This window comes from Eubalaena glacialis, chromosome 6, assembly GCF_028564815.1.
Source record: "Eubalaena glacialis isolate mEubGla1 chromosome 6, mEubGla1.1.hap2.+ XY, whole genome shotgun sequence".
Lineage (NCBI taxonomy): Eukaryota > Metazoa > Chordata > Mammalia > Artiodactyla > Balaenidae > Eubalaena > Eubalaena glacialis.
Window position 1 is genome coordinate 119956505 of NC_083721.1, and position 23770 is coordinate 119980274.

General features: G+C 38.7%; 2 protein-coding genes across 5 annotated transcripts in view; one reads left to right on the forward strand and one right to left on the reverse strand.

The window, feature by feature from the left end:
* The window catches only part of HLTF (helicase like transcription factor), a 74327-nt gene extending 66994 nt beyond the window's left edge, over positions 1 to 7333 (forward strand). For 2 of the 4 annotated variants that reach the window (XM_061193557.1, XM_061193560.1), the window contains exon 25: positions 1526 to 1905. In XM_061193557.1, the coding sequence (XP_061049540.1) occupies positions 1526 to 1678 (153 nt within the window). In that variant the 3' untranslated portion in view covers positions 1679 to 1905. Of the gene's footprint in view, positions 1 to 1525; positions 1906 to 7278 lie in introns of those variants that run through there. The other 2 variants (XM_061193558.1, XM_061193559.1) reach the window with 2 other exon arrangements.
* A 3395-nt stretch (positions 7334 to 10728) lies between these two features.
* The window catches only part of GYG1 (glycogenin 1), a 36946-nt gene continuing 23904 nt past the window's right edge, over positions 10729 to 23770 (reverse strand). Inside the window, exons 6-7 of the mRNA XM_061193561.1 lie at positions 13858 to 14077; positions 10729 to 11579 (exon numbers count right to left, since the gene is read on the reverse strand). Coding sequence (XP_061049544.1) covers positions 11406 to 11579; positions 13858 to 14077 — 394 coding nt within the window. The 3' untranslated portion in view covers positions 10729 to 11405. The remainder of the gene's footprint in view (positions 11580 to 13857; positions 14078 to 23770) is intronic.

Consider the following 23770-nt stretch of genomic DNA (forward strand, 5'->3'; position numbering starts at 1 on the left):
TTGTCATGAAAAAGTTTAGAAATTTTTATCATTTAAAACATATCAGCCTTTTTCTTTGTATCTTATGGATTTTGAGGTCTTTCTTAGAACAGAAGGCTTTATCTTCAAACTTTAAGAATGAATCTCCTGTAAATTATGTAAACTGGGAGTAGTATTTTACAAAAATATCAATAAAAATTGCCGTACTGAAAATTTGGAGGGAAAAAAAAGAATCTCCTGTACTTCTGATTCTTTTGAAATATTTTACCTTTTGTTTATGATTCATGATATGGATCTAACTTTATTTTTTTCAAATGAAGAATCATTTGCTCCATTACCATTTTTTTGGAAAAGTCCATCCTTTTTTTCTACTGATTTGAAATGTCACTTTATCATAAACTAATTCATGGGTCTCTTTCTGGACTCTGTTCTGTTCCATTGATCTCTTTTCCTATTCCCAGGACAATATTTCTTTAATAATTACTATGGTTTTATAAAGTATGCTTTGATATCTAGTAGAGCAAAGTGCTCTCATTACCCTTCTTTTTGAAAATTGTGTTGGTTATTAATATTATTATTTACTCTTGAATTGAACTTTGGATTTGGGTTACCAAATCCCATTTAAGAAATCTTGTTTGGGATTTATTGAATTTATGATTAATTGGAAAACTGTCGTCTTTATAAATACGGAGTGTTCCCATATAAGAACTTAGATAGTATCACTCTCCGTTTTTTTAGGTCTTTTATGTATTTTGGTAACATTTTATAACACAGCTTGTATTACAGTAAATGGGACCTCTTGTACGGTGTTGAATAGTAGTAATCACAGTAATCATTCTTGACTTGTTCCTGTCTTTGTTGGGAATACTTTTATTGTTTTACATTTAATATGTTACTCTTGGTAAGTTTCTAGAAGATATCCTTAAATAAGGTTGAGGACATTTATTTCTGGGTTAATGAGGATTTTTTTTTCAAGTCAAGGTTTTTATCAGGAATAAACGTTGAATTTTATCAAATGCTTCTTTAGCATCTATTGAGATGATCACTTTTTTTCTCAAATTTTTAATGTTATAAATTATACCAGATGAAGGCTTGTTCTTTCATTTCTGGTAAAATCTTATTTGGCTTTTTAAATATGTTACATTTATTTTGCTCATATTCCAGCTTCAGAGTTGCCTATAAAGTTTGCTTTTTGTGTGTGTTGCTCTTATCTTGATGATGGAGTTATAATATGTAACTTATGTCCTTACAGCTGTAGTCTTTATACAGGAAAACTATATTGAGTGATAAGGGAAAATGGTGCTCATCTCCAGCTATCATATCATGTTCTAAATATTCTCACTGTATATTGAGAAAAAAGGGGAAGTGAAACAGTTTCTAATAGATTATTATTGACCATTTTTGAAAGCTACGTAATACTGTAAGAAAGCAGGTTCTTTTAAAGTATCATTTTCATCATGTCTCAATTTTTTTTTTTAATTAAAGAATTCAAGTATTGTGACCTAAAAAGTACTTAACCAATTTAACTTTGTTTTTCTTTTTAAAGTTCATTGTGAAGGATTCTGTTGAAGAAAATATGCTGAAAATACAAAACACAAAGAGAGAACTTGCAGCTGGAGCCTTTGGAACTAAAAAAACAGATGCTAGTGAAATGAAACAAGCTAAAATTAATGAAATCAGAACTTTAATTGATTTATAATTTGTGGGATTTGGTAAGGTCAGTTTAATTAGATATATACAGAAGTTTTGGAAATGTGAAAAATAGTTTTAGAAATGAGTTCTAGAGTATATCTTCTAAAAGGAGCATATCATTTTATATTAGTGAAGAGGTATTACTAATACATAATCTCCTTCTATATATGAACCTATTTTTAATGATATTTCAAATAGCAATAAGTTCTGTTATATACTGTGGCCTAAAATAATTTTTTGAGACAAAAAGTTACTTTTATTCAACTTTTCATATTATCTATGCTGAGTATTTTCATATATCTTCCAAGTACTCAGCTTTTTCATATTTCAAATAAGGTCAAACCTTTTATACTTTTGACCAAATAGTTATTTTCTGTGTTGGACACATTTGGTTATTCACCAAAGTCTCCCATTTGCGATGCTGTGGATTCACAGTCCACGTAAACGATTAGTATGTGCACAGACGATACAAGAGATTGATTTTATTGGACCTTCAAAAACCCTATTTGCATTCCAGAACCTTAAATGAGAGACCAAAGTCCAGGTTAGCAAGTTACTTGGTTTTTTTGTTTGTTTGGCTTTGTTCATGTATGTGTATGTATGTGTTTTGTTTTTGTTTGTTTGTTTTACAGTGTCACTGAGATAAAATTCACATAAGTGACTTGCAATTTTATGTTCATGAAAAAAATTGGGGATTGCGTTAGAGCACTATTTTCTCCGTTTTAGTCAGGTGGTACCGTTCTTTTTGTTTAAATGTAACTTGATGTATTAGTGTGTAAATACAGTCTGTGGGGGTGAGAAGGAACCAGTTCTGCCCAATTTGATTTAAATATTTAAATTATGGAATTGCTGAATAGATATTTCTGTATATAGATAATTCTTATTTATGTAGCTTTTTTTAAAAAAATTACTATAAATTTTTATAATTCAGAAGACTACTATATGTGAGAGGCATGATAATCTGGATGGAAGTTGGGCTGGATGACCTCCAAAATTGTTTCAACTTTTAAAGACATCTTAATCCCTGAATGGAAAATTTTCTTTGTTATTGTGTTTAGAATCAGAATTTGATTTTGGAACTTAAGTAATTCACCCTTACATCTATCTGTAGAATTAGTCATCTTTTTCCTACTTTTGTTAATAATCAAACTCACGGTAGTTGCCACAGAATCCTGGATGACTCTTTTAGTCACATTTAAAACAAACTATAAATTTATCAGTCAGGTTAGGTAGTCAGTGCTATTTTTTTCCTTAAGGGAATCTTTTTTTTTAATCCAAAGAAAGAAGAAATTAATTACTATAATAGGAGAAGCTTCATGTTTGATGATACAAATTTAAGAACCTTATATTTTACTTACAGTGTTGGAAGTGACTTGACTGAAAGATAAGAGGAGATTGGAGGCAGCGTTGTATTCTAGGGCACACATCTTAGATTTAGCACATACCTTACCAGCAGCAAAATCCTTCCTTCTCTGTGCCCTGTCCTTTGCTCCAAAGGAACAGTGGATTAGACAGCAAGAATCTTCCCAGTCCCTTTTCTCTTCGGCAGCAGGTGAGGTAGAGGGCTGATGCAAAGGACAAACAGACCTTTCTGCAGGGATGAGAGTGGAATAATAACTTGAGGTTGGTCCACTAGCATAAGGAGCAATAGGGAAGTGCTTTACCTTGCAGGACTAGCATTACACAAAAAATCAGGTTGATCAGGATCTCATAAAATATGATTTGTGGGTTCTCTATATACCAGTACTCCAGTGAGATAAAGTATAAGAAGAGTGTGCAGCAAAAACACAACCTACTCTTCTTGCTTACAAAGGCAGAGCCTTGCAAACTCACTGTAAAGGTGAAGACTTTGCTTGCTTCTTTACCCCAGACATTTACAGACTTGTGTTTTTAAACACATTCATAATGATAAATTTGGCAAGTCATTTAAAAAATACCTTTCTGGTTTTGTATAGTTCCATTAAGTGGTGTTTGTTAAATAAAAAACAACAAATTCATCCTAAGAAAATACATAAACTACTGGAATGAAAAGTTCACATTATGTTTATGCTGTTAACTCTGTTTCATTACTACGTAGAGTAATAGCTTTAGAAATACCTTGAAAATATTGTATTCCCACTTGTGGTTCAAACTGGATTTTGTTTTAAATTTAAAATTAACAAAAGTGAAAAATTACTAGCTTCCTCAGTGCCGTAATTTTAATGAGTACTTTTTCTTTAAAGAACATTTAATCTTTCTTTATAAATCTCACACGTCTGTTAAGATGTCTATATTATATAATTATTTTTTACTGAGTACATAAAAGTACTATGAGTAGCTGAGAATAATTGACTCATATTCCTACCCCTTTTTAATTTTACTAAATTTCAATTTAACTGGTTGACTTCTTGTTTAGAAATCAGTGTATATATTTTAAAATTTTATGTTAAATGTCTTGATCTTCTTAAACATTGGTTTCGATTATTTTTATTTCCCCATCTGCCAGAAAAAAAGGAGTTGTGATCATAGCTATGTATAGTGGTATACTAGATAACACTCTCGATTATAGACTTTGCCCTAATTACAGCTCCAGGATTGGAAATAATCAAGAAAATAATCATCTTATGTTTAAAACCAGTGAGTACCAATAAAATTATACTCAGGCAGTGCATGTTTTCTGTTGGCATTCATTGGTGTGTTTTTTATTCATTTTATTTATATGCTTGCCAAAGTTCTGCTCATTAGTATTTGGAAGGAAGATTCATTAAAAACATGAGGACAAATGATATGTTTGGCTTATTAATAAGAATTCAAGTGCTTAACCTTAAGTTTTCAACTGTATTAACTTTAAAATATTTGCAAAAGGTGAAATACAACAACTTTCCTTCATTTAATTCACCCGTAAGTATGTAGTAACTTCCTTACAAGTTCTACATTCTGGAATTTGGTACCTCATTTTTATGGTACTTCTGAATAAAAAGACCCCAAAATTCTGATAGCTGTGAATAATGGTTGGGATGCTTCCCTGCAGTAATGTCTACTTCAAAGGGGAAATGGTTGATTAGAAATCCTGTAAGCAGAGGTAATGTTTTCTTCCATGTTAATATATTCATAGTTATTGTGTGATAATAAGGGAGAACAGTCTTCTAGATGAAGCCATAATAATTTACTGCTTTTGAAAGGGTAGATGATATCTTATTCCCAGTCAGATCTTTTAATGGTTAAAATGGGATTTTAAAAAATCTCTTTTCCAGCTCCCTACGCAACCTTCTTGATCAAGAATTTTCTGACAAATTTAAACCTTTAAATTCTACCTTTAAATATGAAAATTGATTTCTACATGAAAATAATACAGTTTTAATAATGTATGTCATTCAAATGTACATGGAACAGGACACCTCCATTAACCTGAACCAAGTTATAATAACTAGGCTACACTGGGACTTCATTTAGAAGGACAGCAAATACCAAAATGACTTCTTAGGTTGGTAGATAAAACAAATTCTAGGGCATGTCTTTGCACTTTTTAAAAATGCAAAAATAGTGCATCTAGACTATTCCAAGAGGGTATTTAATGTGATAGATGTGATATTAAAAGTCATCAGAGAGATTATATATTAAAACGTGCTCTATTTGCTAAAGCAGAGATACGACTAGTGTTTTAGGAAAGTTTCCAGTAAGTCTGCCATCTTTCAGCATTCTAGTTTATTAGAAAGGCAGATAAAATTAACTAGGATACAGGTTCCTGAATGTTTAAACTAATTTACCCTTTTTGTTAGGGTAGGGAAGGGCTATTCCCTAATAGTACACTGTAGGATTTAAAAAATGTTTTCTTGGCACTGGTATCAATATATTGATAAAGGTAAGTTAAATATTTCATGAGAAATGGTCTAGCGAAGGACACTTCATATGTTTCTTGCAGGTACAGGTGAAAGCAAGAATTAAGATAAACATTGATTTTATGCATGAATCATAGACCTTGATCAAGCTTGGAGCTAATCTCCGAAGGCATGGATCTGCCCTTTGTGTAGGCAAATTTGACTTATAGTCAAAGGCTATTATATCCACCATTTTTCATGGGATTAAAAAATAAGGATATATTGATCACCTCCACAAATGTATGTTCTTGTAATCTGAGTTAATGTTGCCTATTTACACATCCTACAAAGTGACCCTCGGTATTTTAGGCTCCCTGGAACAGATTTTGCAGTATAATTGTGCAACTTTGCATGGAAAAGTTAGTTAATACTTCACCCTAATTAAGGAATATCCTTGGAAGATCAGGGAAGGAAAAGGAATCTATCTGTTAGTCTAATTCAGTGACTTCTCAGCCTCTTTTATGCATATTATATGCTTTTTCCTATGGTAAGTTTGTCACTCTTTCCTTCCAAAAGTTAACAGTCTTTACTAAATACTATTTAAAATAAATTACGTAAGACTTTTCAGTTTAGAGCTTCTATCTCTTACGTTGTATAAAAAATAGGGACACAAAAAGTTAACACCAGATGATATGTTTAATTCTCCTCCCCACCCCCCAGTCTGATGCTTTGATATCTTTCCTCAATTTAAAAAAAAAGGCTTTGAGTCTTGTGATCTCTTGTGATACAGATGGAGAGTTCCAAAATACACTTACTTGTTCAGATTGCATATTACCTGGCCACAACAATAAGGCGATATTAGGTATCTGAAGACTAGGTTTCTGTTCATCTCAACCAGGGGCCCAGAAGCCAAAGAAGGCTTCTGACTACCTAAAATAACAGATTTCAGTAAATCCATATACTTGACTCAGTAGAAAAGAACTAGTGTTCAAAGGCCCTGTTATTGAACATTTGCCTCTTTTCCTATTTTTGTTTTAGGCAGACAGTAGTGAGCAGTGGTAGCTGATAGACTGGACATCAAGAAACTTCAAAAACTTAAAAGTGAACACAATAAGTAAATCACAAGAGTTGACTGGCTTAGTATAGGTGTCTGGAGCCCTTACCTCTAAAGGGATGTTGACCCTGAATACATCACAGTATCGCAGCATAGTCATATAACAGAAGTTTTCCCTCTTCTGGGCTAATAAAACAACTGTGAAAACAGGATAATTCTGTCTAGTTTTTTTCTTTTTTTTTCCTGTATAGGCTTTTAAGATACAAAGTCTATATGTTGTGAAGCTGAACTGTGTCCAAGCCAAAATTCAGGACAATTCTATCCTTGAATTTTCTTACCCATTTTTATATTACAATTTCAGGCAGCCTATTTAGGAAAGCATTTGTAAAAGGTATTTACCACGTTCTATTTCAAGGCCATTGTCCTTATCCTCACAGCAAGCAAACTGAAAGCTTTTCCATTTGTGTTACTTCCTAGATTTCTGGCATTTATATTTCTGGTTATATACAGAGGTTACTCTGATCTCTGCCCATTTCTCTGATCTCATTGTCTGTTTTGATCATTTATTTAATGCAGAGCATAGTTTTAGAGTTAGAGCATACACAAATCTGAATCAAAGTCCTTTGCAGATTATTTACCTTTCTTATTTGATTATCTGCAAAATGAGAATACTGTATATACATTATAGGACTGACATGAAAATTAAGCTATAAATACCTAATAAATATTGTCTTTCCTCTTTTTGCTTTCTTACAGATTTTCACTTAAAGGAGATTGAATTTCAGCATCAGAAACTCAGAGAAATAAGTTATCAAATAACATACCCAAGTATAAAAATAGTAATCTATTTGTAATAATAAGCAGAGGAAAAAAAGCAAACTGTGGCAGACTATTTAAGGAGAAGCCAAGTCTTACTTAGCTTAATGCCCCAAGTTTCAGTGACATTAAACGGTAGACATTATACAATTATATTTATGAGAATATTTCCTACATCACTCAAGGAGCCGAGTTTGTCTTCTGGAAAGCCTTTACTGATCAGCAGTTGAGTCCCCTGCTGTGTAACCACCACCTCACCTTTCCATGCGTCTTCTGCTAAAAACCCTGACTCCCTGTTATATGTAGTGTAAACACTTTCTGAATGTATCAAGTGGTTCTCAAATGTCATTTGGGTCACAGTCATTGCTTGATAGTTACTTGGAGTAGAGATACTGTGACCTCAATCAAGGCCCATTGATTCATAATCTGATGAGACCCAAGAAACTGTACTTAGAAGGTGTCCAGTGTTTTTCAGGAGCAGCCAGGTTGGAGATGCAGTTGCTCAAGCCTCTAGTTTCAGTTACTCCTTTTTCCTCTCTCTTCATATCCAATCCATCAGCAGCTTTACTGCCTTCACCCTGGTGGAAGGTATGTTGGATTACCACTGTCTCTCTCCAAGACCACTACAGTAAACTAACTTGCCTGCCCATCAACTCTTGTTCTCATTTAAGCTATTTTCCACCAGCTGCAGAACCAGTGTTTTTAAAATGTAAATCACAAAGGTAAGACAATTAGACTCTCTTTAAGAAGGACTGGCAATGAATTGAACAAACTATATTAAAATTCATTAATTCATAATGATACTAGAATAAACCCCCTCAAAACCACCTTTGGAGGATACTGTTAAACCAGTTCCTTATTTTATATACTAACTAGTGAGTGAAGGGAAAGAATCAAGCATTTATCCTGCCCTTTTAATAGAAACAACCTCAGGGTAACCAAATTACTGATGAATGGAAGTATATAGAAATATTTCAGCTAATAAGAATATCACCATTTTGCAACCCCAGTGAGATACTGTATCTAGGCAATGATCATCAATGGCAGTTAATATCATAAGATAACTGGAGGTTTGGAAGTACCCAACAACATATAAAGTATTGCCCCCGCCCCCAAAAAAAATCACACCTTAATCTGACTGGCCCTCTAAATCAGTTCATAAGAAATACAGACTACAAGGAAACATGTCAAATTGCAATCAGTAAAGTGAAGAATGTGGGAGACAGGACAAATAATCTGATTTCTTCAGTAAATAAATTGCAAGGCAACAACAAACAAGAAGGGAGGGTTAGGAAACACGACGGAATCAGAGATATATATCAACCAATTGCACTGTATGGGCCTTACTTGGATCTTAATAAGATCAAAGTGGAAATAAAACACAAAATAATGGAGGACATTTGGAATTAATAGTTTCTTGGTGAGATAATTTTCTGAAGTCCTTATGTTTTAAAGATATATATGGGAATATTTCATATGAAATTTTTTATCTGGGATTTGCTTCCAAATAGTCTAGTAGGGGAAGAGTTGGTGGGGATACAGATGAAACAATTGTTGAAATTGGGTGATGGGGGTTCTTTATACTAGTCTGCTTACCTTTGTATGTCTCTTTAAGTCCCCATTAATAAAAAGTTAAATATAAATTACATTAATAAAACTTCAATCAATTGCTGTTGAATTTAAAATAAAACCCAAAGCCCATACCTTCACCTATGAAGCCACTGCATACCTCTCCATCCTGTTTTATAAGCCTTTATTTCCACCAAGTTCTCGCCTGCTCGCACAATTTTCTCTGAAGGGAATATTCTTCCTTCTCCTCACTCCCTTTTGGCTACCTCTGAGCCTCTCTTTCTGGCTTAATCATCATCTTGTAGGAGGTCTTTCCTGACTGCCCTAAAGCTGGACTTTCCCTGTTGTCAGTGTACTTCATTTAGCATAATTTGCAATTATATATTTTCATTTCTCTTTCAGTCTGTTTCCTACTGGAATATAAGGAACTATGTCTGTCTTGTACACTCCTATATTTCTAATGTCCATCACATGTGTGATATGGTCAGTACTTAAGTGCTTGTTCAATGAATTATTGTGTTGTCTGTCTTAAATATATATGTCAACTCAAATTGTGTTTGATGTGAAACTAAGATGACTGAATTAATGCTTTGGTAGATGTAATTTCTGGAATAAGCTCAAGTATTTCCTTGAAATCAGAAACATCTTTATGACCATTGAGACTGTGAAAGCAACGGAGGGCTGAAATGAACTTTAAAATTACGCACAAATAGATTGTCCAGAAATAAAGACTCTATTTGTATGACTTGCAAATTACACTATAATTAATTTAATTTCAGTTTAGCCAGATTTTTCTATGCACTGGATTCTCATTGGAAGAGTTTAGCTCATACCTCTCAATGCAGAGATTCTTGGACTAGGAGTATCTTGAGGGGTCTTTGTGCCATGGCACCTGACACGCAGAGGCACTTAAATCTCTGGTAGTGCTTCATGCACTTTGAAGATCACAGCAACTCATTTTCCACAGTCCAAATAATCGTAGCTTATTTTATCTTCAGAAATCGTTTGTCATTTAACAGTTTACAATTTTAGGTAAGTCCTCAGGTTCTTCTTAAGCTCTTCTGGTAGCCAGCCTCCAAGGTAGCCCCCCCCCCCAATCCATTCTTGCCCTCCAGGTTTCCATACCCTGTATATTCATTCACACCCTTATTGACTAGGGCTGACCTGTGTAACCAATAGGCTATTGTGGAAATAAAGGAAGGTGATCTTGAAGGTTAAAAGCCACTGCGGCTTCTGGCCAGTTAAACCTCTAAAGTTTCTTGTCATGGTCTCTCTTGCTTTCTTCAACAGAATGACTTCTGATTACTCACTCAGTTTTAAAATGACATTTTAGATCATACCCTTCACTAGCTTGCCATCCTTGCAACGTAGAATCACCTGTACATTGAATAAATATGCTTTATACTTCTATCATTCTAAGCCATGGATAAAAATGCTAGAAGACATTGGGTCTGGTACTGATTGATTGTAACAGTCCTGAAAGATTATTATGTTTAGAGACTGACAATGAACCTACGATGATTTTAAGGTTACAATATTCTAAAATTTGAATACCCACTTCATACAGAAATGTGGGTGACAGATTAATTTGATCTCCCTTTCCTCCATCTATTAGATCCATCACCATCACTGGAGAACACTAGATGCAGATATCTCTCGATATCTAGAAACCAACTTTTAAAGCATGTATTTCAGTGTCAAGTTTTACACTGGTTTTTAAAACACAAATTCTACAAATTATGAAAAATTCCCTAATACTTTTTTTTCAAGGGGAGTGGGTGCCCTTAATTGAATTAGACAACCAAGATATGTCAATAAATCTTTATTTTTCATACAAGGTGCCACTGTAGGTAACCATCACACTGCTGTTTTCAGATATACAGAACTGAACAAAAGCATTTTAGCATGCCGCCTTACTGTACATAGAAAACTGGTGAACATCTTCAGACACTAAGACTAGGAAATAAAATGGGTTAACACCATTTGTTGATATGCTTATGAATCACTCAGCAGTGTTATTATAGGTTGTCTTTACCTGAAAGCAGAATTACAATCACTCTGGCAGCCTCTGGGCGATTCTAAAATGCAGGTCTACTGAAGGGTACAGCAAGCAAGCAAGAGACAGGTACTGTGTCCCAATCTGAAGGGGAGCCTGGTTTGGAGCCTGGCTTGGCACATTTTAAGAGTTGATACAGCCATCTTAACAGCTTAAGATTTGAGTTTCCCTTACCACGTATGTTGGCAATCAGCATAATTGAGAATTTCTTAAATACAAGCTGAGGGTTAAAAAGCAGAACTGTCATTCAAATAACAGAATTGCTACTTAACTTTTGCCCAGTTCTCACCAGTTGTCCTGCAAAACCCTCCACCCACATCTGATGGATTTTAATGAAAGCCTCTAGCAACTGTAACAGACCTTTCTTAACCCAGCTCTAGATACTAAGTATCAGTAACAAGTGCCTGTGAAGTGGATGTGTCCACGGAAAAGGGCAGTGTTTCTACTGGAGGTAAGTGTCAAGCTTCCTCTTGATGTTGTCAAAGGAATCTGCTCCCATGTAATCAGCCTGGCCCTGTTCCCACCGCTCCTTCCGTTCTTCTGAGGATACAAAAGGCTGTGCTGTAGCCGGGATCTCCCCAAGGGACAGCTGTGATACGGCTCCTGAGACATTTTCCTAGAAAGGGGAGAATAATCAGAGACTCCTTTAGAGCTGAAAGACCATTTTAAAGAATGCAATAAACTGAAGAAGGTGAGAAGAACCAGGATGAATTATCATGCAAGGTAGCAAAAACTGAAAAGTATTACATGAAACAAAACAAGACACAGAAATACAAGGATCATGATATTTTTCCTAACAAAATGAAGACTTCTTGACTCGGTGAAAACATAGGGAGAACAAATTAATTGGGTAGGGTTAATGTTTAAGTTCTGCATACCTTTCTACAGAAGCCACAAGAGAAAGCCAGTGTATAGACCAAGTCTGAAAGCTGCAACAGTTCATTAGAAAGTGTAAGATGGATGGACAAGGGAACACAAGTCTCACAATAAGTTCTTGATCTGTGTGGGCTCAGAAAGGTTGAGAACTTAAACGAAATGGTACCTCAGAAGCTACACTTCAGAAAGAACCTAAGCAGAGAGCCGCACCACATACACAGCTGTCACATTATAAAAGCGAGAGCTAACCGGTTTGAGCCATACACCAAATTTATCTTCCTGTTCAAGCTTATTACCAAGTAGTATCTATTCCTGCAGCTTCTGTTAATTTGCTTAGTTTTGAGTAAGTCTTCATTTCCCATCTTCACCTTCCCTTGATTCATAACCCTCAGTCCTCGGGTTGTGGAAGGAACAAGGTAAATGTGCAGGAAATGGAGCAAACCTACTCTGCATTAAATTCGATTCTCATTACACACAGGTAGGCAGTTAACTTCAATAGTATCATAGAAAAACATCAAAGTTATCCTTCAGAAAGCTCTCAGGTGTGATAGTACTGGAAATCTTAGAGAAAAAGGCAGGCAAATGAATACACACAGGTGGTGTTTTTAACAGAGAAAATGGTAGAACAAAATGTTTGATTAGCTGTTTTTGTTGCTATATAGATGTGTAGGTATAAGTATATATGTATGTATTTAAATATCCTGGAATTCCAAGGTATTTGGGTAGATTGCACGGGATTATATTAGAGCTGAGGCAACGCTAAGTCCTTCCCTTGGACTAGTCCTGCCTCTGCCTTCCGCGTGCCGCCGGAACGACACCGGGAGCCTCCTGCAGACTCCCCTGCTCACAGCGCTCCTCGTAAGGACAGCAGTCTCTCAGACCTGGGTGCAAGTCCCAGTGCTGCTGACTAAGGGAAGGTATGTAACTTCTTTAAGCCTCAGTTAATTTAATATATAAAAAGGGGATGTTAACAAAAATAATACTTACTTGACAGAGTGCTTATAAGGGTTAAATAAGAACAGATATCTTAAGCACTTACTATGTACCAGGCAATGTTCCAAATACTGTATAAGTATTATTTCCTGGTCCATATAAAGCAATTAGTGTAAGAATGTAAGTGTTAGTTATTTTTCCCTTTCTCCTTTTTATATTTTGGCACAAGTGCTCATAAGTGAAATGGCTAAAATCTATACCATAGCAAAGAGAAGGATCTCTTATAACCTTATAGTCTCTTATAATTATAGCAAGGTAATTAACTGATCTGCTAAGGCTTGATTATAATTTACCCATTCGGTTTTATTCTTTATATCTTAATATGTAACATAAAAGTTTAATTTCTCATCCTCTTCCAAGTCTTCCAGAAGAACAAACCTCAGAGGAAGACCTTTAAAGTCAGAATTGTTACTGTAAATGTTAATGTCATCTTCCTCTTACAGAGAGATTTATTTTTCAAGATCCAATATAACCAGAGGAGTAAAACATGGCAAATCAAAATAATCCTAGAAAAGTATTTGCTGTATGTTCATGTTATTGTAATTTTCACTTGGAATATATTCTTCTACACGGATGGCAAAAATAAAATAGGTATATTTAAATACTTGCAGTTTTTAAAACATGAAATGGGGCGTTCTTTGTTTTTGTAAACCACTATTTTTTTGGGAATAATCTTACAATCTTAGGACAATGGGCTAAGAATTTTATAGTTATAACATATGGATATATATATATATATATATAGAATATATATAGATCTATCTATCTTTCTATCTATCTATCCATCTAAACCTCTAAAAACCTTTCCTGTGCTCCCAGGTCTAATGAAATTTGCCACAAAATCTACTTCTGCTCTAATCTTTGCTGGTAATATTTCTCCACTCTAAGATGGACATCGTTTTCTTTCCACAAAGTCTTACTTTATCTCTTTGTTCAAAATACCACTGAATATTCCATCTCTACTAGTATACCAAGTTTTAAAAAATACAGCATCAAATTACCTGAAGGAAAAAAACAGAACCTACCACATGTACGTATGAGCGGGTGTCTTTGACAAGGCCAAACTGCTGAAGCAGAGGTAAAACGCTGGTAGTGAAGATGTCCCACCACAGGTTGAGAAACTCTGGATGAGTCACAGTGGGATCACGGGACTCACTTCTGACACTTTTTGTTTGAGGATCGTAAGTATAATTCCACGGTTTGATTCGTCCTAGGAAATGCACAACTTTGGCATTTGCACCAAATCTGCCAAGTGAGCACAAGTTGAGACGGTTAGCGGATTCTGACCTCTGACAGTTCACCGTCCATCCTGCAGCCGTGGTTGGAAAAAAAGCTGAGCTCACTGAAACAAGTTTAGACTTCTAAAATTATTCCATTATATGTTAAATATACACAAAATCCCAAAGTAGCAGTGGGTCAGTGCAACAACCCAACACTGATCCACCGTGGATAGCAGAGGTACAGCCACTGGTTAAACCGTTTGATATTATCTAGTAAGACTGAAAATGCTCACACTCTACAACCCAGAAGGAAGCTCAGCTCCTAGGCACATACCCTACAGAAACTCTTACACGTGTGCAGCAGGAAACGTATCAAAATGTTCACAGCAGTAGCACTGTTTGAAATAGTCATCAACTGGAAACAACTGAAATGACTACACTTTAGATTACTGTTCAGCAAGCATTCATGCCTTTTCCAGGTCTCTACAGGGGGAGGACACTTTCCTGCCTGACTGATATTTGCATGTTTGCATGACTTGCTTTCACCAATGAAATGTGGGCAGAGTGACAGTGTGCCTTAAAATAGCATTGCTTGTTTCTGTTCAGCCTCCCTGAGGAGCTACAACTTCTGCCAGCGGAAGAATGTACCCTGGGTAGCCTGCTGGTTCCAGAAGAATGAGACAGTCACAACAGATGCGGATCAAACCTGTGGCCTGGCTCCAAACTCAGCTGAGATGATCAGAGCTGTCCCAGACTATTCAATAACATATGAGCAAGAAATACATGCTGATTGTTGAATGTCACTGAAATTTGATGGTTATCCATTCTGTTTTTGTTTTAAGGACAACTTCTGGTATATTCATATCATAGAATACAATATAGCAGTGAAAATGAATGAACTGTAGCTACCCAGATCACATAGCAAAAGGATGACTTTTTAAAATATGTTGAAAAAAAGAAATTATACAAATACAAATTCAAATAGAAATACATATGAATCTACTTACATAAGGACAAAACAAAAAAAAAGTACTGTTTAAAGAGTAGAAAACTGTAATCAATGTAAATCTCATGATATTGGTTATCTTGGGAGGAAAGGGGAAGCTGTGATGGGAAAGATGAAAAGGGGCTTCAAAGATACTGGTTACGTTTCATTCCTTGGGTGGTGAAGGTGTTTTAAAAACTGAACATTTTTGTATATCCTCTTGTATATACACTATATTTCACTAAATACACAACACACTTTTTATATTATCTCATAATATAAAAAGAGTAAGACTTAAGAATGGTCCTGTTCTGGCTGGGAGGAAATCTATACATGTAAAACGAAATAATGATAAAGGTGAATACAAGTGCCAAAAGGAAGATGGGAACAGTGAGTGCCCTAGGAATTCAGAAGCAAGGAGGTCACTGAAAGCTAAGGTCAGTGGGGCAGGAGGTGCTGAGATAGAGGATGTGACTTAAAATTTGTCCAACAGATAGGAGCTGGGTAGCTGGTGCTAATACAGGGAATTGTAGGCAGGGGGATGCAGGTATCAGGTGAGCATGTGTGTACCAGACCAAGTGTCCTCCAATTAGAGCCAAAGAGGAAGCTTTGATAGGGAAAGGTAAAATGGGACAGATCCTTGGGTGTTGGGCTCAAGTGTCAGATTTTAAGTGGAGTTATCCTATAGGCAACCGAAATATTTGAGCATGACGTACAGATCAAAACAATGCAAACTCTATTCATGTAACTCTTCTTATCTCCTAAAGGTTTTTTTGTTTTCTGTTTTGTTTTTAATGTCACAGACCTGTTATATAGCTATCATTATCTGACAGCTTACTATGTTTGGGGCCCAAATTCTTTCAGGACACATTTGGGAATAATAGTCCTGTCAGGTAAATTTTACTAATGCGTTAAATGGAGGCTCCTAGAGGCTAAGTGAGTTGCCCAGAGCCATACGGCTATTTAGTGGCAGAGATGGGATTCAGCACAGTTTTGCCCCTCTCTTAAACCTAAGCTGTTACCATCCTACCATGCTGCTACTCCAAAACCATGCAAGAAAAAGAGAGCTTACTGTAAATTTCCTCCTAAGGATAACTAACTATCCTCCAGTGCATTTCTTTTGAAGATGAAGTGGATACTTGATATCCCCAAGCTTACTCCCTATTTTATACACGTGGTATATTTTACATGCACACACGTACTTGTGCACATATACACACAAGAACTCTCAATGTTATCCTTAAAAGGATAAATCATAATGCTCAAATCTGTGCATAGAGAGGGCTGTCAATTAAATAAGCAACTGTTACGTGTAAGGCACTATGCTGTGGTCAGTGTGCAACCCTAAGAGGCTTTATCCAAACATGGAGATGAGTCATCTACATAAAAATAAGAAACGGTAGCATAAGCAAGGCAACTAGTCGGGGCCAGCAGGGCAGTGCTGACATTAAAGGCTATGGACATTCCAAAGCAATTACTGCAGGTGGAGGTTTTCAGAAGAGGCTTCAGACGAGGCTGAGAAAGATGAGCAGGATTAAGAGAAGGGCCTTCAACAAACGTTCTAATGGTGATGGGGGAACCCATCCCAGAGACCTGATACTTGCGTGCTGGTGGGGCGGGGGGGACGGGCGGGGACAACAGGCCCTGCCTCTTCCTAGTGGTACACGTAAGCCTAAAACTAGAATAGAGCACACGTGAAAGAGGAGGTGCCCCCTCCACCTCCGCAGACATCCACTCCTCCTGCCCTGACTCCCCTGCCTGGAGCAATAACACTTGCTTGCGTCTCCTTTATTAACTGACCAGTAAGTCTCAACCCATGACCTGCCGAGCCTAATTTAAACGTCACACGCAGTCATTACATGAGAGCCATGAGAGGCAGCAACACTAATTAAGATAAAACATGAACCCAGCATGAACTTTATTCCTTTGCAGCCCACTCTCCTGACAGTTCACAACTGCTTAAGCAGTAGTCATCGGAATAGCTAACCTGTCTTGAGTACTCACATGTGCCAGGCACTGGTTAACATCTGCATGGTTTACCTCAGTTAATCTCCAGAAACAACTGTGCGAGGAAACCAAGGCAGGAAGAAGTTAACTTGTCTAGGATCACGTGGCTGGTGAGTGGCAAGGCTGGGATTCCACCCAAGCAGTCTGGCTCCAGAGCCAAGGTTCTCGTCCACAACTAGGCTGTACTTGTAAGACACTCCCAGAATTATAAGGACATCATCTGAGAGTGTCATTTGTTACTCCACGGATTAACTCCCTGCCTACAGACGGTCAATATCAAAGTTGTAAATGAGCCCTGGAAACACACCCAGTATAGTCAAGGACAGAGAAGCAGAAAGTAATTAATAGGAAAGAAAGCTACAAAGCAAGCAACTTAGCACTGTCTGAAGACTGTTCTCAGAGGGATACAGTTTGCACAAAGTTTAGGGGGGAAGGGGGGAAACAAGAGCAAGAAACAGGCGGTGGTGCATCTTAGGACCCACAATTGGGCTGTGCTGGGCAGTGTCTAAGGGCCTTCCCAGAGTGAATGCAGAGGAAGGGCACACGGTCCAACCCACAGTAGAATGCCACTGCAAAGCGGCCAACACGCCCGCACCGCAAGACGGCCCAGCCTCTGCAGGAGGCGGGAGCGCACACCTCAGCCTCTGGCTCTGTCTGTGCCCCGAGGTGGCTCAGGGGCCTCTGCCACCTCCCTGGGTACTGGCCTCGTGCCGGGCGGATTCCTCCCCATGTGGCCCGTGGCCTTCTCCTTGCATGTCAACAGGAACACCACTGCGGACGGTCCACACCCTGCATTTCCCTGTGGCTCAGGCCTGGGCTCTACCTTCATGAATCCATGATGCCTAAGTGCTTCTTTAATGCTAAATCACTGTCACCTTCTGTGGCCAGGGGAAGGACCCCCTTTCTCAAAATTACCTTCTTTACCTATTCCACCCTAATAACGTGAAAAATTCTATCCACTGGATAGTCCTTTCATTGACCGAGCAGTCTTGGTTTTAAGAAAGTTCTTTTTTTTTTTTTTTTTTAACATCTTTATTGGAGTGTAATTGCTTTACAATGGTGTGTTAGTTTCTGCTTTATAACAAAGTGAATCAGTTATACATATACATATGTTCCCATATCTCCTCCCTCTTGCGTCTCCCTCCCTCCCACCCTCCCTCTCCCACCCTCCCTCTCCCACCCTCCCCCTCCCACCCCTCTAGGTGGTCACAAAGCACGGAGCAGATCTCCCTGTGCTATGCGGCTGCTTCCCACTAGCTATCTATTTTACGTTTGGTAGTGTATATATGTCCATGCCACTCTCTCACTTTGTCACAGCTTACCCTTCCCCCTCCCCGTGTCCTCAAGTCCATTCTCTAGTAGGTCTGTGTCTTTATTCCCGTCTTGCCCCTAGGTTCTTCATGACCTTTTTTTTTTTTTTTCTTCTTAGATTCCATATATATGTGTTAGCATAAGTCTGTTAGAGGTAGAAACTGAGATCTCAAAGGGTTCTAAATGTGGGTAGAACTGCCCTTTCTGCTCAAAGGCGAGGAATTCCTTGGGTGCCAGTAAGATGGGGGGAGGGTGGGGAGGGTTAAGATGTGGCAGGCTGCACGGTGTGATGTACCTTCCCAACAGCTCCCCAAATCCCAACAACAAAACAAATCGCAAAATGCACAGGGTGAGAGGTTTCTTGAGAAAATGACTGGGGCCAGGGTACTGAGGGGCAGACCAGGAAGAGCTCGAGGATTCAGGAGGCTGACGGCAGAGAGATGCACGAGGGAGGGAGTCAGGAAGATGCTGGGGGCTTACAGGCATGAAGCAGAGGCTTCAGATGTCACGGGTTCAGGCTACGGTCAGCCCTATTTCTGCACAGTAAGGAACAGGAACCTGTTTTTTAGGTACTGAGGCGTTACCTGAACCTAAGTGCCATCGACCTGACAGACCTGCGGGAATGAACAGGGGTGGGAGAAAAACAAGTTTCAGAGCAAGGACGCTTTATGAGAAGAGCAGGCCTGGTGAGTCACTGCATGTGAAGGTTTTGGTCAGCCCAAGGGCCCTTCGAGGCTGGGAAGAAAGGCAGCTGCTGAGTGGGAACCACAGAGCTCAGACAGAAAGATAGGAGGAAGTGAAGACAGACTCGGCAGCTGTGCAAAAGGCAGCCACCCAGTAGGGTGCCCCTGGTAATCGCCTAAGACTGCCCTGGGCTCCATACCAGGGGCAGCCTTATTAGGCCTAACACTGGCCGCCACATATGAAGGTTTATGAGTTACACAGTTTATCTAACTACGCTGTCACTATACAAACAGAATGGTGTTTATTTACACAACAAAGTAGCCTGAACATCCTGCTCCATTAGCTTTCATAATAAAACACTTTGTTTGCCAAAAAGATGAGCAAAAGGTCTTAGTTTTTCCATCTAGAGTTTCCATTAACCTATATATGGATTTCATGTAATTATTTTTGTCACAATCGTGTTCCCGGAGGGATGTTTTTTAAAAGCATTTTCTATCACTTCAATCAATTTATTCTTTAGTCATTTATGAAAAATACAAAATAACCATGTCAAAATGAAATAAGTAAGAGCACAGGTCATAAGTAAAAGGGAAAATTACTTCTTGCTTAAAAGAATAATTTAGCCTAAATGCAAACTGGGGGTGGGGCTGTTTCTCAGAGAAGGGTAACCCAGGATATGACTCTGGTGGTATCTCTCTCTCTCACCAAAGGTACGACAGTCAGAACTTATGTCACCTTTTTAGTCAAAAGCAAAGCGGCCGATGAACAAGAAGGGGAAATGCTGATGTCAGAAGATTAAGTTCGACTGACCTCAACTCTCAGCAAGGATAACCAGAAGATTCACTGACTCACTGCCTGATTTATCCACCAAATTTTACCAGCCAGGAAAAAAGAAGTCGGGTACATATCACAATTGTCTCTGAATTACTAAGAGCCATTCATTCTGACCCACTAATGGGGATTTGTCTCAGCTTGCATACATCTCTTAAAATAAGTGCTCTAATTTTAACTTGATAGAATCTCAAAAGTGACGTCCAGATCACAAGACATAGTTTGAACCCAAGCCAGCAATAATAGTGCTTATGTTAGCCGTTAAAATAATCCCTGTGACCTGGTGATACCAAAAGATCAGATAGAATTTTCATGACTAGTTTACCAGTTGAGAAATGCAGCCGGTAACGTGTGGATGAGACTACAGAACTGGTCAGAGCAGAAAAGGAACTAATCCACAACAGTGCACACAGGAGCAATTTTAGTTCTCACGAAGCTCTCTGTGTGCAATGTTCAATCAGGTACCAAGGAAGAGAGATGTAGCACTGCTGGTGTGACCCTTCCCTGGGAAACATGGCAGCCATGCCAAACATCCTCTGCCCATTTCAGTGACTCATGTTCTCTGATCCGCGGCCACTCACTCTCGTACCTTCTCAGGCTCCCTCTTATACACGAACCTTTCCCCACAGCCAATCAGCCACCTCTCCTCTCTCACCAAAAAATTCCTCCTCTTACCCACTCACAGTCTAAATCAAGAGTCATAAACCCAAGTGCTCAAGGGGTGGGCTGGTCATGCAGAGAGTGGACCTGGTGAAGGGGGTCCCTGGGGCAAGTGCTTTTCCTATCAGCAGAAGACAGCTGCTACCTAGCAGCAAACAACGGTGGCCTCCAGGAACCCACCCGGTTTTTCCTTGCCTTTCAAGCTAAATAACCCTCCCAACTGTGTCCTGGAAATCACAAAAACAACAGTACTCAAACCCAGACTTTAATAACCTCAACTTGGACCTAGTCAACTATGCCAACCTACCAGGTTGGCCTCTGGTCACAAAGTAGCAGGGAAAGCCTCATGATGCCAGGCCACTAGGGAGACTTTCCTAGGGGTGGTGTGTCATTCTTAGTCTCTCTGGGCTGACTGCTTGCTCATTCATTCACTCATTCATTCAACCAAAAAAATACAGCCACCTACCTGCATCTGTGCCCACACAACCAACCTAGCTCTTATCTGAAGCCAACCTCTCCACTTGTGCACTAGGACGCATCCCCTTTCACCTAGTCGAGGACATCACTCAGCAAGTCTCCCTCCAGATTTCTGCATTACTAGTGCTCTCTCCCTCCCTCCTTGATCATTCCCATCAATACAACAAACATGCTGTAACTTCTCCCATCTTGAAAAAACCACCCCCATCACCACCCCCTCTCTTGATCCTACACCCCCATCCAGCTACCAACCCACTTCCCTTCTCCCTTTTAAAGAAAATGCTTCACAATGCTCCATTCTCTTGGACCTGCTGTAATCAGGCTTTGTCCTCCACCACTCCACCAGGAATGCCCCTGCCCAAGTCACCGCTGACCTCCACATTCTAGGTCCAGGGCCACCTCTCAGCTGTCCTCTTACCTGACCTATCACAGCATCTGACACAGAGGGATCGCTTCCCCTTCCTGAAACGTTTTCTTGCTTGGCTTGTGCAACACCTCACTTTGCTGGGTTTCCTCCTGCCTTGCTGTTCTCGGTCTCTTGTTCCTGTTGCTCCACATTTCCCTGTCCCAGGGCTCAGTCTCCAGGACTCTTTTCTATCATAACCACTCTCTTGGTTATATCATCTTGTCTCCCGGCTATAAATATCACTTATATGCTGACACTTCCATAGCTATGTCTCACCCAGTCTCTCTCCTGAACTCCCAACTCCTGTAGCTACTTACCTCTTCCACATTTTCACCAGCATGTTTAATACGCACCTCAAACTTAATACACCTGATACATCTCTGGTCGGTCCCTGCCCCTGCGAACCTGCTTTGCTCACAATCTTCCCCGTCTCAGGAAACGGCAGCTCCTTTATTCCACCTGCTTAGGTCCCATACTTGTAACAATCATCTTTGACATTCTTCTCCCACATCCCACCAAAGGTCTGATTTTTCAAAAGAGCTTGGAAATCTGCATTTCATGTGAAATTGCCTCATTTTTAAGCATTAACAACTGAGAAAATAAAGAAAACTATGCAAGGAAAACGAAATATATCTGTGGGACAAATAGAGTCTGCGGCCCACCAGCTTGAGACCTCTGAGGAGGGTGCGTCTTCCACTCAATCCCGACGCTTTTCCCCTCCCACGAGCTCCCTCTCCTGCTGAGATGGCATTTCTCAACCCGACTCCTGCCCATGAGATGTCACTCCTCGTGCCCTCTGTGCCTATTGTCAGACCAGCCTCTGAAGGCTGGGATGGCTCTGACGTGGACGCTTCCCCCTTCGTGATGAGGACCCAGGTCGGGCAGCAGAATGGGCAGCATCAGTAAGATCTGAGGACAGATGATCTGATACATGCTTAGAGGTGAAGTCAGAATGAACCGATGGCCATGCTGAGAAATGGGGCGCCTGGGGCCTGACAAGCATCACTAACACCCAGAAAGAGGAAGAAGACATCCGTGAAACCACAGACTTGATTCTTCAACACTCAAACCATGATGGGACGCAATCAACCTGCATTTGCCAGGCTGATTAGACTACCACGTCCTCATTCATTTTTGTGGTCCTCAGTGAGCAGAATGTGAGGCACCCTCTACATGCTTCAGGTTGACTGAACAGTGGCTGGACCAACAAATGGCTGAAAAAATAAAAGCTACACAAACTACAACTCCTCAGGGCTTTAGGTGAACACGTAGGAGTGCGAAAAGAAATGAACACAGAAAATGTATGGCTTCAATGACAATAGTCCCAAAGAGAGATTAAGCCAAGGGTGTCTCAGGGATCAAGGAAAAACAATCAAATCAGAAATACACAAGAACAACAGAAATTAGGACACTAAAGGTTCAATTTCGCTTTTGGAAAATATTGATTTTAAAGAGGTTTGATAAGGTCTAGTGAATAAGCCACATTCCTGGGAAAGAAATAATAGATATGAATATCCTCAGGAACGTTTAAAGCAGTAAACAAATGGAAAAAATATATTTTGGGTTTCTAGATCTAGTTTCTGAGATTCTACCAAGCTAGGTCTCAGATCATATTTAAACTCAAGTAAAAGAGTAAGTTAAAATATTTGTTTGGAAATTATTTGTTAAATCAAGCTTTGTAGTCAATCAATTTGACCAATTAATTTGTATGGCCGTTTGAGGCAATACCAGAGAATTCTTCACCTTTGCTTTAGGCCCATTTATATAGCATGATATGACATAAACAGCTTTTAGTCAGTGGATTTAACAGAAAGTAAAAATGGAACTAAATGGCTGATTTTAAAAAGACTAATGAGATTCTGCCTAACATTATGCACAAGCCAAATTCTACGCTACATGGATAAAACAGGCCCTCCAGATGGAGAAAACATAAAGAAATGAATATTAACTAAGAAGCTGCTATTTCCCAAACATTATGCTAGGCACTTTCAGAAATATTACTTCATTAAGAAATGCATTTATGAGCTTGTTTCTCAACGCATATATTACAAACTAACTGAAAAGTTACTAAGCCAAGCATTTTAGTTCTCAAATTAGGCTGTGTTAAACAGGATCTTCTATTACAGAAAATATTACTAATTTTGTTTTTCAGAAGCTATGTTTGAGTATCCACTCAAAGTGCTAAAACTAATAAGTGTGTTTTCCTTTGTGTTTTGTTCCGTCCAACTGGTATGTAGAGAAAGGCTTTAGATATGCTATGTCCGCGGCTCCAATTCATGTTAAATTTGATTCATGTCAGGCCATCCTTTAGCAGAAACTTCAGGTAACAGCAAGAGGCTACGCCGGTCTAAGATATC